We start from the raw sequence: 10,939 nt of genomic DNA on the forward strand, positions 1-10,939 counted from the left end.
CGCAAGCGTGTTCCTGTGTTTTTATTCGTTAAAAGTTGCAGTTCACCCTAAAAGGCTGCTAGATACTAAAATGGGCAACCTCCGGTTACATTTTGGCTGTGGGTCTTTGAGACTTTTTTGTGCGTCCTGTTATAAAAACATATTCATCCAGTTTTGCGTCAAGTGGAGAAACGGGTGACAGGGGTTGTTTTTTGTTGTTGTTGTTGTGTTTTTTGACCTTTTTTGTTAATCTACTGTACAAATCACAGAGAAATCCCAAATACTGATTAGCTCACAGGATCGTGAGAGGCGGGAGGCGGGTTTTCAGGGGTGGGTGATGATGAGCTTGTTTGGCATGGTTGTGAATCTCGCCTCCTCCTCAGCTCGCCCTCGTATCGCTGCAGCTGAGCCAGGAAGCCGGGATTGGGGGTGATCACGGGACGGGCGGCCTTCACTTTCTGGCAATGGCAAATGGCGATTAAGGTGATAACTCTGCCCGCCCAACATCTTTATCACGGCCAAATCTCAAAAGATGTCAAATGTTGACTCCATGCTCTACATTTGGTGACTTGAGGGGGAAAAGAAATAAAGCTTGGTGAGTTAGCATCTCACGTCTTGTCTCGGATATCGCCTTCCCATTGGGCCTTGTTCGGGTGAATTCCATAGTAGATTTATAGAAGTTCAAGCCCGGAAATTCACGACAAATGGCTGTTCAAATAAAAATGGCTTACTTCCTGTGTGATTATAGATATGAGTTCTTGAGACTTTTTCGGGTGTCCTGATATGTTAAACATGGCCGCCAAATTTCATGTTGATTGTGATTGTCCGACTTGTCTGACTAATTTCCTGTAGCTCGGTCAAGCTGGTGTCAGAAGATTTTTTTTTCCCCAAACTTTCCAGGGGGTGTTATTAAGCGACTTATATTCGGTTGAGACAGATTTTCACGAGCACACGGGTGAGTGCGTAAAACAAAACCAGCCCCTACCTTGAGTGCGTCCGCCAGCGCCGCCTGCTGGTGCTTCATGAGATACGCAACACAGACGGTGGCCGAGCGGCTTCGCCCGTTCTTGCAGTACACCAGACTGCGACCGCCCTTTAACGCCTCGGCGTGAATGGCATCGGCGCAGGCGTCCAAGTGGCTGTAGATGTCGTCTTCAGGACGGTCACTCACGGCTACTCGCGCGACGGTGACAGGTGCGTCAGGAAAAGGCTGCCGCCGCGTCACGTTGATGCAGAGCGTCACCGCCTCTCGTTGGAGCAGCTCGGGACTGCAGGCCGCGCGAGCGTTGCTGATGGCGAGGGAGTTGGTCACCTGGCACAGAGGCTGCATGGCCTTCTTCCTCCTCTGCCTCCTTTTTCTCCTCCTCACTGTCGACAAACGAACGGACGGACAGCAGGGCAGCAATCGCCATATAGTCTAATTTTCCTTTCACTGACAACAACATGGCAGGTCAACGGGACTAATGGATCAATTCATGAGTTGATTCTTAATTGTCAACAATATTCATTCATCTGTGTAATTAATTTCGTACTTTTATTCTAATAAAATTTAAAAATAAGCCTTTTTTGGAGATATGAGTCAGACGTGACGTCATTTGTCCGATTTTGACTTGGCAGTTAAAACAGAATTAAAAGTGTCCGAACCAAGATACACATGCTGGTCGAAAAACAAGATCTCAGGCACACTCTGACTTGTTGCGGGTAACAATACGAGCATGAAATGAAAAAGTAACTAACAGACGTGACAAAGTCGACACTCAAGTGGCCTCCTTCGGGTTGTTGTCTTCCAAAAGTGACGTCACGTGAATGGCAAGGTCAGATGTTGCCTACCTCGTTGGCCTCTGGGTCCTAAAGTCCATATAATTCAGCCACAACTTTAGCGCACAAATGGGAAGGAACGAAGTACCAAAGTGGATTTTCCTTTTGTGGGATATGATGAATACTTTTTTTGGGGCAATTTTAACTACTTACATTTCATAACATTGCAGGTTCAGAGGGCAATTACTTTTTCACATTGAGACAGGTTGGTGTAGATTTGTTTTGTGTCTAAATAAATTTAATTGGCATTTAGAAACTGCATTTTGTATTTCCTTGGGATGTCACTGTGTGATATAAAAATTTGTTTGATGAACTGAAATCTTTTTGTGATGAACTTGCAAAGATCAGAAAAATCAGGAAGGGGGCAAATACTTTTCCACCGCACTGTATTTGATTATTGAGCTGGAAAAAGTCCATTTACTCTTGTACTTAAAAAATGTCCTATCAAATAACAGGGTGGGGCCCCATGAGGATGATCAATTTAAGAAATTAAACGGCGGATTTCCGCGTATCCGCGGAAAATTGCCATCCCTGAGTAAAGTCAACAAACCATGGAAAAATATTTAATAGGGAGGGATTAAAAGAAGTGTAGCGAGAAAGAAAAACAACATTAATCAAGTTATTCTTTGTTGGAAGTCGATCTGAATATATATTTTTTCACATTACTAAGGTGTTATGCAGAGGTGTACTTAACATTTTTTTATATACTAATGACACTATCTATAGTCATGGCGTAGAGCTGAGGAGGCACAACAAAATTGTCTTCTTATTGTGGTGTTGTAAACTTAGCTTGTAGCAGACGTGTGCACATTTTCAGCATGACGTCTCTGATCCACTGGTGAAAGGACACTTTGATCCTCTCCTCTTTCATCTATAACTGCTTCAGACAACAAAGTGTATGCAGAAAAGTGGTGAAGATTGCACGACTGTCTGTGTCCTATGTGTTGTGTTGTGTTATTTTTGTTATTTTGACTTCAAAATGGCGCCGTGAGAGTGGCTGCCTTTCCAGCAGCTCCTATATTTTGTTGTTCTACTTCTTCCTTTCATAACTTTGCTGCTGTGAATTGGGAATTTCTCCATTGCGAGACTAATAAAGGTTTTCTTATCTTATCTTATCTTAAAATAAAGTAATTGAGAAGCAAATGACTTAAGTCATTTCGAAATGTGTACTTCAGCTTCAAGTAGCATCTTCAGTGCAGGTATTTTCAACAGTTGTTTTTTTTTTTTTTTGGGACAAAAAGTATCCGTACTCTGCAAAGAAAACATTGAAAAGAAGAACAATATGAGTGATTTATTGTCAAATCATCACACGTGCAAACAGCAAAAGGATGATGTCGAGTTTGTGGTTGTTGGTTCACTCATCACGTCAGAGAAAAGCTCCAAATTCAAACTGGATTGTTTTTAGACACTAATCCTTTTTGTCTTGAACATAGTTGTCCTTTATTTTGGCAAAGTCGCAAAACAAACAAGCAAAACTAAATCAAAGGTTGACTCGACGGAACTGTCCTTCCATTTGGTGTTGACTTTTTGTCTTCTTCACTTTGTAGCAACGTTTGCATAAAAGCCTCATGAAATATTTACAAATAACGCAACTGATTAAGACTCGTGCCGTGAAAAAGAAAGAAAGACGACGACACGCTTCAGCTCGTCGGCCGGGCAGCCAACGTGGCGACGCAGGTTTTAGTGATCGCGTGGCAAACAAAAGGCATTTGAGCAACTAGTCGCCAAAACTCGCCAGTACATCTGCTTCGTCAACATCAACGACAAAGTCACTGCACGGCACCGAAATGCGGTCTTGATGACCGAGCGCCTTTTCTTCTTCTGTTTCATTGTCTGCAAGTCATACGTGGCAACAGAGTAAAGTCAAGCCATTGGAAATGCAGCGACGGCAGATAACAGGAAATGTCGGAACAAGAACTAAACGCAGATGGAATAGTACGGAAGCCATTTGATAACTTGAACGAATTTTACTCGCTTGAGGAATCTCGTCAGTTCAACCCAAGACATCAAATTCAAGATTATTATGGCACACGTGCGACTTCCTAAATTGCACTTGCGAGACACACAAGGCGTGCGTGACTCACGTAAGTTACTCACACACTTTAGGTACAAAATTCAAGATTCGTAAGATGCGACTGCGAGATATGTAAGGCGCATGTGCGACTTACAAACGTTGCACGGAGGGGAGATACATTGAGCGAATATGTGACTTACTCATCGGGTGCGATTTAGTAAGTGGCGCTTGTGAGATACGCAAGGCAGGTGGTGTGGGAGACTGCCTAAGTTACTCACCTTACATGTGAAATTTAACCTTCGTAAGACATCCGTACGCAACTTCCAAAGTTGCAATTGCGAGATACGTAAACTACGTTGACGCCAAAGTTTTTGTGCAACTTTTTAAGTTCAATAATTCATGCGTGTGACTTACTTTAAAAGTGCGCTCACAAGATACACAAATCGTGCGGGCGTTTTCTGTACCTCGCCAACGACGCGGGGCACCCGGACAACTTGGGCATCAGGTGTGTGCGACTTCATAAGCTGCAGCCCCAACTTCAAAAAAGTGCGACTGCAAAATAGTAAGTCTCACTCATGAGATCCGCAAGGCACGTGTTTCACGAATCTTGCCCGTGCGACTTATACATTTTCAACATGTCCTTTGCGCAAAATAAAAGAATAAAACATGTGCACTATACGTTCCTAAACTTTGTATGTGGCAAAAGCGACTTTCTCAGTTGTGCGCACAAGATGCCTAAGTCATGGAAATCTTGCAGGCGCAACGTCCGATGTCGCATGCTTCTTCATAAATATCAGCCGCGTGATGCAAAAGTTGCACTCGCACTTGACACATCTAAGTACAAATTATGCAAGCAACGTATCTCACAAGCGCGCAACTTCACACGTCGCACGCGCTTCTTACGTATCTCACAAGGTCAAACGTGCCATTCGTATCACACGCAAACGCAACTTAATCGGCTCTGCGCCGGAGATACACAAAACGTGCGCACGATTGATATATGTCGAGAAGCCTACGTACTTATTCAGCGGCACGTGCGCCTTCAGAACGCGGACGAGCACAGCGGCCTTTTCCAACCGCGGTCGGCACTCAGCGAGGGCGAAGATCAGGAGTGGTCCATGGGCTCGGCCCGCTCCCCGTCCTGGCTCTCCATGTCTTCCTCCTCCTCGGCCTTCCCGCCGGCAGCTTCCTGCCCACCAACGGTCCGTCCGCCGGGCGCGGGCTGTCGGCGCAGGTGTCGCTCCACCGAGGCCTGGATGGAGGAGACCATTTCCTGCAGTTTGCGGCGCTGCTGCTCCATGAGGACGGGGTCCAGGCCGCGGCTTTCCTTCATCGTCATGAAGCCCGGCGCCATGCGCACCAGCTCGCGCCCGGCGCTCTCCGGGATGTGGGAGGGGTCGGGGGGTCCGCCGCAGGACACGCCGGCACTGAGGTCCACGCCGCCGCTGTGCTGGCGCGCAATGGGCCGGCGCTCCAGCGGCGGAGGGGAGGCGCCGCGGCTACCCAGCGAGTGGCCCTTTCCCTGGAAGGCCTGGACTGCATGCAGCTGCTCCTTCTTGCGCACCGCGCCGCCGCCGCCCAGCCGCAGACCGCCGTGCGACGGGCTGCCCTCCCTGCTGCCGCCGCCGCCGGAGGCGTCCGAGCGCAGCCGCGCCAGCGCCTCCTTCACGCACTCTTCCACTTCGCCGCACACCTCGAAGTGGCCGGCGGTGTCCGCGCACAACTCGACCCGGGCCGCCGCCGCGTTGTAGACGAAGGTGCGACCCGTCAGGTGCGGCAGCGTGCAGTGCTTCCCGTTCATCAGGCCTAAACATACACAGGCACCCGGGTCATGTTGGACCCAAACCAGGCTTTTTTCGCTACTGTACAGTGAAACTCCTCTACAGTGAAACCTACATGGGCGAAAATGCCCCCCCCCCCCAGTGTGAAAAAAATCTTCATGCATTAACACTATTCCCACTTTCCTGCCTCCCACACAACAAAAAAAACAAAACCCTGTTGCGTTATACGAAATCTTTTTCTCTGCTCTTGCCTCCCGACGAGATTCACTAGAACAAAGTCTAATCCAACAGCGACCTCTACTGCTTCGTTCGGAAATGGCAACAGCAACCACCACACTGGTTTACACATGTGCAGTAGTCCAGTAGTAGGCCAAGACATTTGAGCCCAGGATGAACCTCTGGCAAAGTGATGAAAAGGCCAAAGTACAGAGGGAAAAAAAACAAACCACACACAAGCTCATGCGTGAAGCCGAAAGGAGCATTCTAAAATGTTTACGTTGAAGAAAGCACCTTTACATACCCATGTCCTTTTTGACGATGTTGTAGAAGACGCCGCCCTGCTGGAACAAGTGTGGCAGCTTCTTGGCATACGACCACACGTCCTCGCCTGCAACAACATCACAGACTGTAAGCTTGGCACAAGCGAAGAAGAAGCGTAATGTCGGGTAAGGCCGGGCCAACCAATCGATATTGCCGATCAAAGTGTGTCAGTTCGACAGCTCATTTTAGGTTCAAAATTACTTTAACACAGTGATGCCTGTTTGATGTCAAATTGTGGAGATTTCAGCCGCATAACAGATAACTTGATGCGTCCTCCATGAAGGCTTTTAATCTTTGTGCCTTTTCAAAATAAAACATTCGGCTTTTACTTTGGGAAAGAATGATGAACATTTTTTGTTGATTTTCTCACAGATGTTATGGATATAAACCAGTAACTGAATCCTCGTCAATATATGCTTGTGCAGTTACGACACCGTCAATTTGAAATAATGTCCAGTTTTGAATCAAGGGACGGAAACGATTAATTTTGTTTTAATGGGATTCATCAATGACTCAAACAAATATTGGACTGATTAATCGATTAAAATAATTGTTAAAAATTGTCAGACGCTGCACTCGTCGGGCTGCTTGTGATTTTTACAGTGCAGCAACGACCTTTGACATGTTTGGCAGGCCGGACGGGGAGGCGTCAGGCTGCCTGAGTCAGCAAACGCGCGCACACACTGAGCTAAGCTATTGTACGAACCAAAACACGGAGGCACTGTCTGGAACATAATTCAATCAATCATCAACCCAATTCATTTCTCTTCATTTGCAAGGTACAGAGCATGCTCACCCATCAAGGTCGCAAGCAGACACAGCGAGGACATCTCAAGGTCAATGCTGTCCTGAAGGTCACGCTCACTCATCCTAGCCAATGCCATGGCATCCTCCTTCTCTCGCGGCGGCCCAGAAGCGGGCGCGGCCTCCTCGCCGGCGCCTTTCAGGATTTCCAGCGTGACCCGGTCGCCGTGCCTCAGCGCAACCGGCTCCTTTTCGTGGCCGGCGGCCGGCGGCGGCAGCTCCCGAGGGGGGAAGCCGTAGCGGATGCACATGTGGCCGGGCGCCACCCCGAAGTGCTCGGCGATGCTGTTGCGGAGGTCCGAGTAGGACGCCTGGGGCGCCAGCGTCAGGGTGGCCGTGCGGCCGTCGCTAGCGCTCACGCGGATTTTCTTCTCCCCGCCGGACTGCGCCGGAGCCGCCGGGGACTTGGTGGGGGTGGCCGGTGCTGAGGAGGGCGCGGTGGTCCCCGGTGAGCGATCCTTGGGGTCCGGCTTGACGCGCTCGCCGCGGCGCTGCAAGACCGGGGCTCGGTTGCTGATGCTCCGCTGGAGGTCACGCTCGGCCTGGCTCATGGTCAGCTCCTCCTTGTGGAGTGTCTTGCCTTTTGGCCCCGTCAGGATGATCTTGGCGGGCAGGTCTGCCGTCGGTGGCGGCGAGCTCTCCGCAGCGGCGGCGAGGCGGCGGTCGTGGGCGCCGTCCACCGCCACAGGGTTGTACTCGTCCGGGTTCCTCTTGGCGGTGTGGCGCAGGATGGTGTTGACCACCTTCTGCACCAGGATCTCGCTGCCAAACTCGCCCGGGAAGTGCTTGGTGACCAGCTTGGTGGCCACGTCGTATACGTTGCTGTTGAGCGCCGGGTCGGCCTCATACTGGAACCAGTGCACCGTCTCGCGGACTGCGCGGCCTCCCCACTCCAGCGTGATGGGGAAGGCCTCCGGGAGGTTGTCGTACTCCTTGCCATCCCAAAAGTGCTTGAAACCGCAGCCGCACTTGCCGCCTTGTGAGCGCGCGTCGGTCCGGTCGCCGTCCAGGTAGACCACCAGGCCGTCGGCCCGGACGCGGCGCACCGAGGCGCCCCGGCACCAGTTGCACGTGTCGAGCGAGCTGAGCTTATAGTCGGGCAGGAGGGCGTCGCTCTGCGGGTCGTATGAGCACACCACATTGTTGAGCGGGAAGCTGTAGTTCTTGTCGGGACGCAGCTGACCGTGCGTGGATTTGGCCAGGCTGTGGAGCTTCCCGCCCGGCACCAGCCAGTCGGGCGGCACGTGGAGCTCCGAGAGGGCACCGCAGACCAGGCAGCGGTGGAGGCGGTTCTCTGCCACCGACTTCTTGGCCGCCTCCGTCACCTCCTCGGGCTGAATGCCGATGACGCCGGTGCGGCGGTAGACCCACTGGTGCATGTCGGCCACCAGCACCGGGTGGACGCCGTGCTTCTCCATGAAGACTTCCTCCATGGCGCCCACCAGCCGCATGATGTAGGTGTCCCGCAGGCTACGGTCGCCGCCGATCACGCAGCCGCCGTCCGCTTCGGCCTTGATGTACTTCTGGATGAGCTGCTGCGGGACTCCCCAGGCCTTGGGGAGCAGGTGGGGTGGCAGCCGGGGTAGCTCTGTGTTCTTGATGCCCACCAGCGGGATGTAGTGGTTCCGCCCGGAGCTGCTCCAGGCGATGCATATGGGCTTGTTGAGCTCGCCGTCTTTTGCGCGGCACCGCTCCTCGGCCACCAGGCCCGGCAGAAAGGTGGCCGAGTAATCCCCGGAGCTCCTCATGCCGCTCAGCGAGTCCAGCAGGATGATGGGCCGATGCAGGACGTTGGCCAGGCCGAAGATGTGGATGTTGCGGAGTCCGAGCGGCACGCCTTCGGGCGGGACGAAGAGCGGGTCGCACTCGTTGACGATGTCCTCCCACTCTTCTGCGTCGATGAAGTCCTGGAACAGGTCCTTGTAGCGGTCAAGGTTCTGCTTGAAGTTCTGTTTCAGGTTCTCGCGCAGGGCGTGCCAGAAGAGTTCGCGGCCCACTAGCGCCCGAGACACGGCGTGAACCAGGCAGTGGCCGTCTCCGTCCACGTGAACGGGGATGAGACACTCACGGTTGCCGTTGGCCCGCTTGATTTCATCCAGGGTGTCGTGGAGGTACAGAAGGCTTCCCGAGCGGTCCTTGCCGTAGCCCATGGTGGACACGTGGTCAGGCTCAATGAGGAAGGCCCGGTCGCCCAGCAGCGAGCAGTCGAAGGTCTCGCCCTGGTTCATGTCCCTCAGCAGCTTGGCTTTACCGCTCAGCTTGTCCATACCGTAGCGGGACAGAACGGGAGAGAGCAGCTTGCAATGGTAGTTGGACAGCCCCATCACCTTGACCAGCTCAGTTGCCTTGCCTTTCTTAGGGGCGCCCGCGACGCCCAGCAGGGCGTTCCTGAGCAGGTTATGGAGCACCACATCTGGATCGGTCACCTCTTGGACGTTGAGCAGGTTCTTCTGCTCGTGACGCTGGCCGCATTCGGTACACTCGATGCTAACGGAGCAGTGTGCCGGGAAGAACAGGCTCGCCTGACACTTGGGGTCCGGGCAGGTGGCCGACAAAATGCGTTTGTCTTTCTTCTTGGAGCCGCGCGGCAGCGACATGTCGGGACGAGGGGGCGGTCGAGTGAAGTCCGAGCTTCACAAAGACTCGCTCATGACGGCGAAAAGTGCTGCTAGCCGACAAGAACAACACGGAAGCGGCCGGATTTCTCTCGCCAGCCACTCGCCTTGCGAAATGAGCGACGTCACGCTGGTGCATGATGGGAGTTGTAGTCGTACTCGAAGACGATGTCGTCAAGACACGGACAAGCCGTCGTGAAAATACGTACTCGCGTTGTGAGCGTTACGAAAAAGATATGAACACAAAAGAAGTGTCCCGCCCATAAACAAACAAAAACGATTAGTCGAGGATGACTCTTTTACCCGAACGGCGTGATAGGAATTCCGCCTTCAATGACCACAATGCAACGCGACGTAGCAGCGTGTTTTTTTAATTGGGAAGTGAAAGTCCTTCGTATACAAGCAGCCAGTGTTCTGCTGTATTGTGACTTATGGTTAAAAGTCGCATGTATTTAACTACACGGTCTACAAAAGTGTGCATTCATCTCATTTAGTCGTCGAGCGTGGAGGGAGACGACCTAAGAAGCTAACTTGCCTCAATGAGGCTTACTAAACTTAACTTGAACGAGGCGTTTATTTTGTGCCCATATTACTACTTGCGGGGCAAAGGTGACCGCCAACCGTGTGCTTTTTCTCTTTTTTCGTCTCGCTTCAGTGAACCGAAACTAGCACACTCACGACAACTACTGCCGTGATGTCACAGCATGTCGTCACGCGTCTTTGCTATTACGTTCCAAAATTAAAAACACAAGAATGGCTCAAAACGGCGACCCGAGTCGATACACCTTTTGAGCTCGTGAATATTGATGTAGCACCAGTTGTTTTAAACGCTTTTTAAGGTTCGAGAAGAGCTTAATTTTGAAAGATACCTGTTTAAACTTATTTTTTTGTGATGCCGGGTGGAAATGAAACCAGGAGAGACGCCAAAACGTTTTTGTCCACGAGATGTCGCCAGCACCTTATTTCCACTGCATCAATTAGTTTCTGTATTGTTATAAATGTATGAATTTGTATTCAGTATTTTTATTTAGTTCGGTAGATAAATATTTTGTTTTTCGTTACGTTGAACACTTGCATATATTTCTTTGTACGTCTTTCTGATATACTTTCAATAGTTTGGCAAATTGCTATATTTAATAATAAATGAGGACATATAAATACATGTTCATAATCTTATAAATTATGTTTGTTATGTTTTAAGTTTATTAGCAACGATCAAACACGCTCGTTTAGCAGCTTCGAGTCTTTTCCTAAATTGCTGCGGAGTCACAAAGTGTAGTTGGTGGGGAGACACAAGTTTAGCGTTCAAATGTTCGTGGAGTTAATGACTGAAAGACGAAATGAGGTCGAGTGAAGTTAAGGAAAAACGGGTTCAAAGTTCACGGAGG

General features: G+C 50.7%; 2 protein-coding genes across 4 annotated transcripts; both read right to left on the reverse strand.

Moving 5' to 3' along the window:
* Positions 1-94: 94 nt before the first annotated feature.
* dusp28 (dual specificity phosphatase 28) lies at positions 95-1,761 on the reverse strand. 2 transcript variants are annotated; one of them, XM_086129754.1, is made up of 3 exons: positions 1,721-1,761; positions 965-1,347; positions 95-437 (listed from the first exon to the last, which is right to left on the reverse strand). In XM_086129754.1, exons 2-3 carry the CDS (start codon positions 1,307-1,309, stop codon positions 267-269), a joined length of 516 nt encoding a protein of 171 aa, XP_085985880.1. In that variant the 5' UTR covers positions 1,310-1,347; positions 1,721-1,761; the 3' UTR covers positions 95-266. The 2 variants fall into 2 exon arrangements, with proteins under 2 accessions (XP_085985880.1, XP_085985879.1); XM_086129753.1 differs by having other exon boundaries at positions 1,717-1,755.
* A 1,312-nt stretch (positions 1,762-3,073) lies between these two features.
* vcpip1 (valosin containing protein (p97)/p47 complex interacting protein 1) lies at positions 3,074-9,667 on the reverse strand. 2 transcript variants are annotated; one of them, XR_015102904.1, is made up of 4 exons: positions 6,929-9,667; positions 6,113-6,199; positions 4,832-5,617; positions 3,074-4,363 (listed from the first exon to the last, which is right to left on the reverse strand). XR_015102904.1 is itself a non-coding variant. In XM_086129757.1 (3 exons), exons 1-3 carry the CDS (start codon positions 9,531-9,533, stop codon positions 4,917-4,919), a joined length of 3,393 nt encoding a protein of 1,130 aa, XP_085985883.1. In that variant the 5' UTR covers positions 9,534-9,667; the 3' UTR covers positions 3,074-4,916. The 2 variants fall into 2 exon arrangements, 1 of the variants encoding a protein (XP_085985883.1); XM_086129757.1 differs by having other exon boundaries at positions 3,074-5,617.
* Positions 9,668-10,939: the final 1,272 nt, after the last annotated feature.

The sequence above is a fragment of the Hippocampus guttulatus genome, chromosome 14, assembly GCF_054856545.1.
Source record: "Hippocampus guttulatus isolate MCC_2025c chromosome 14, RoL_Hgut_1.0, whole genome shotgun sequence".
In the NCBI taxonomy this organism is placed as follows: Eukaryota; Metazoa; Chordata; class Actinopteri; order Syngnathiformes; family Syngnathidae; genus Hippocampus; species Hippocampus guttulatus.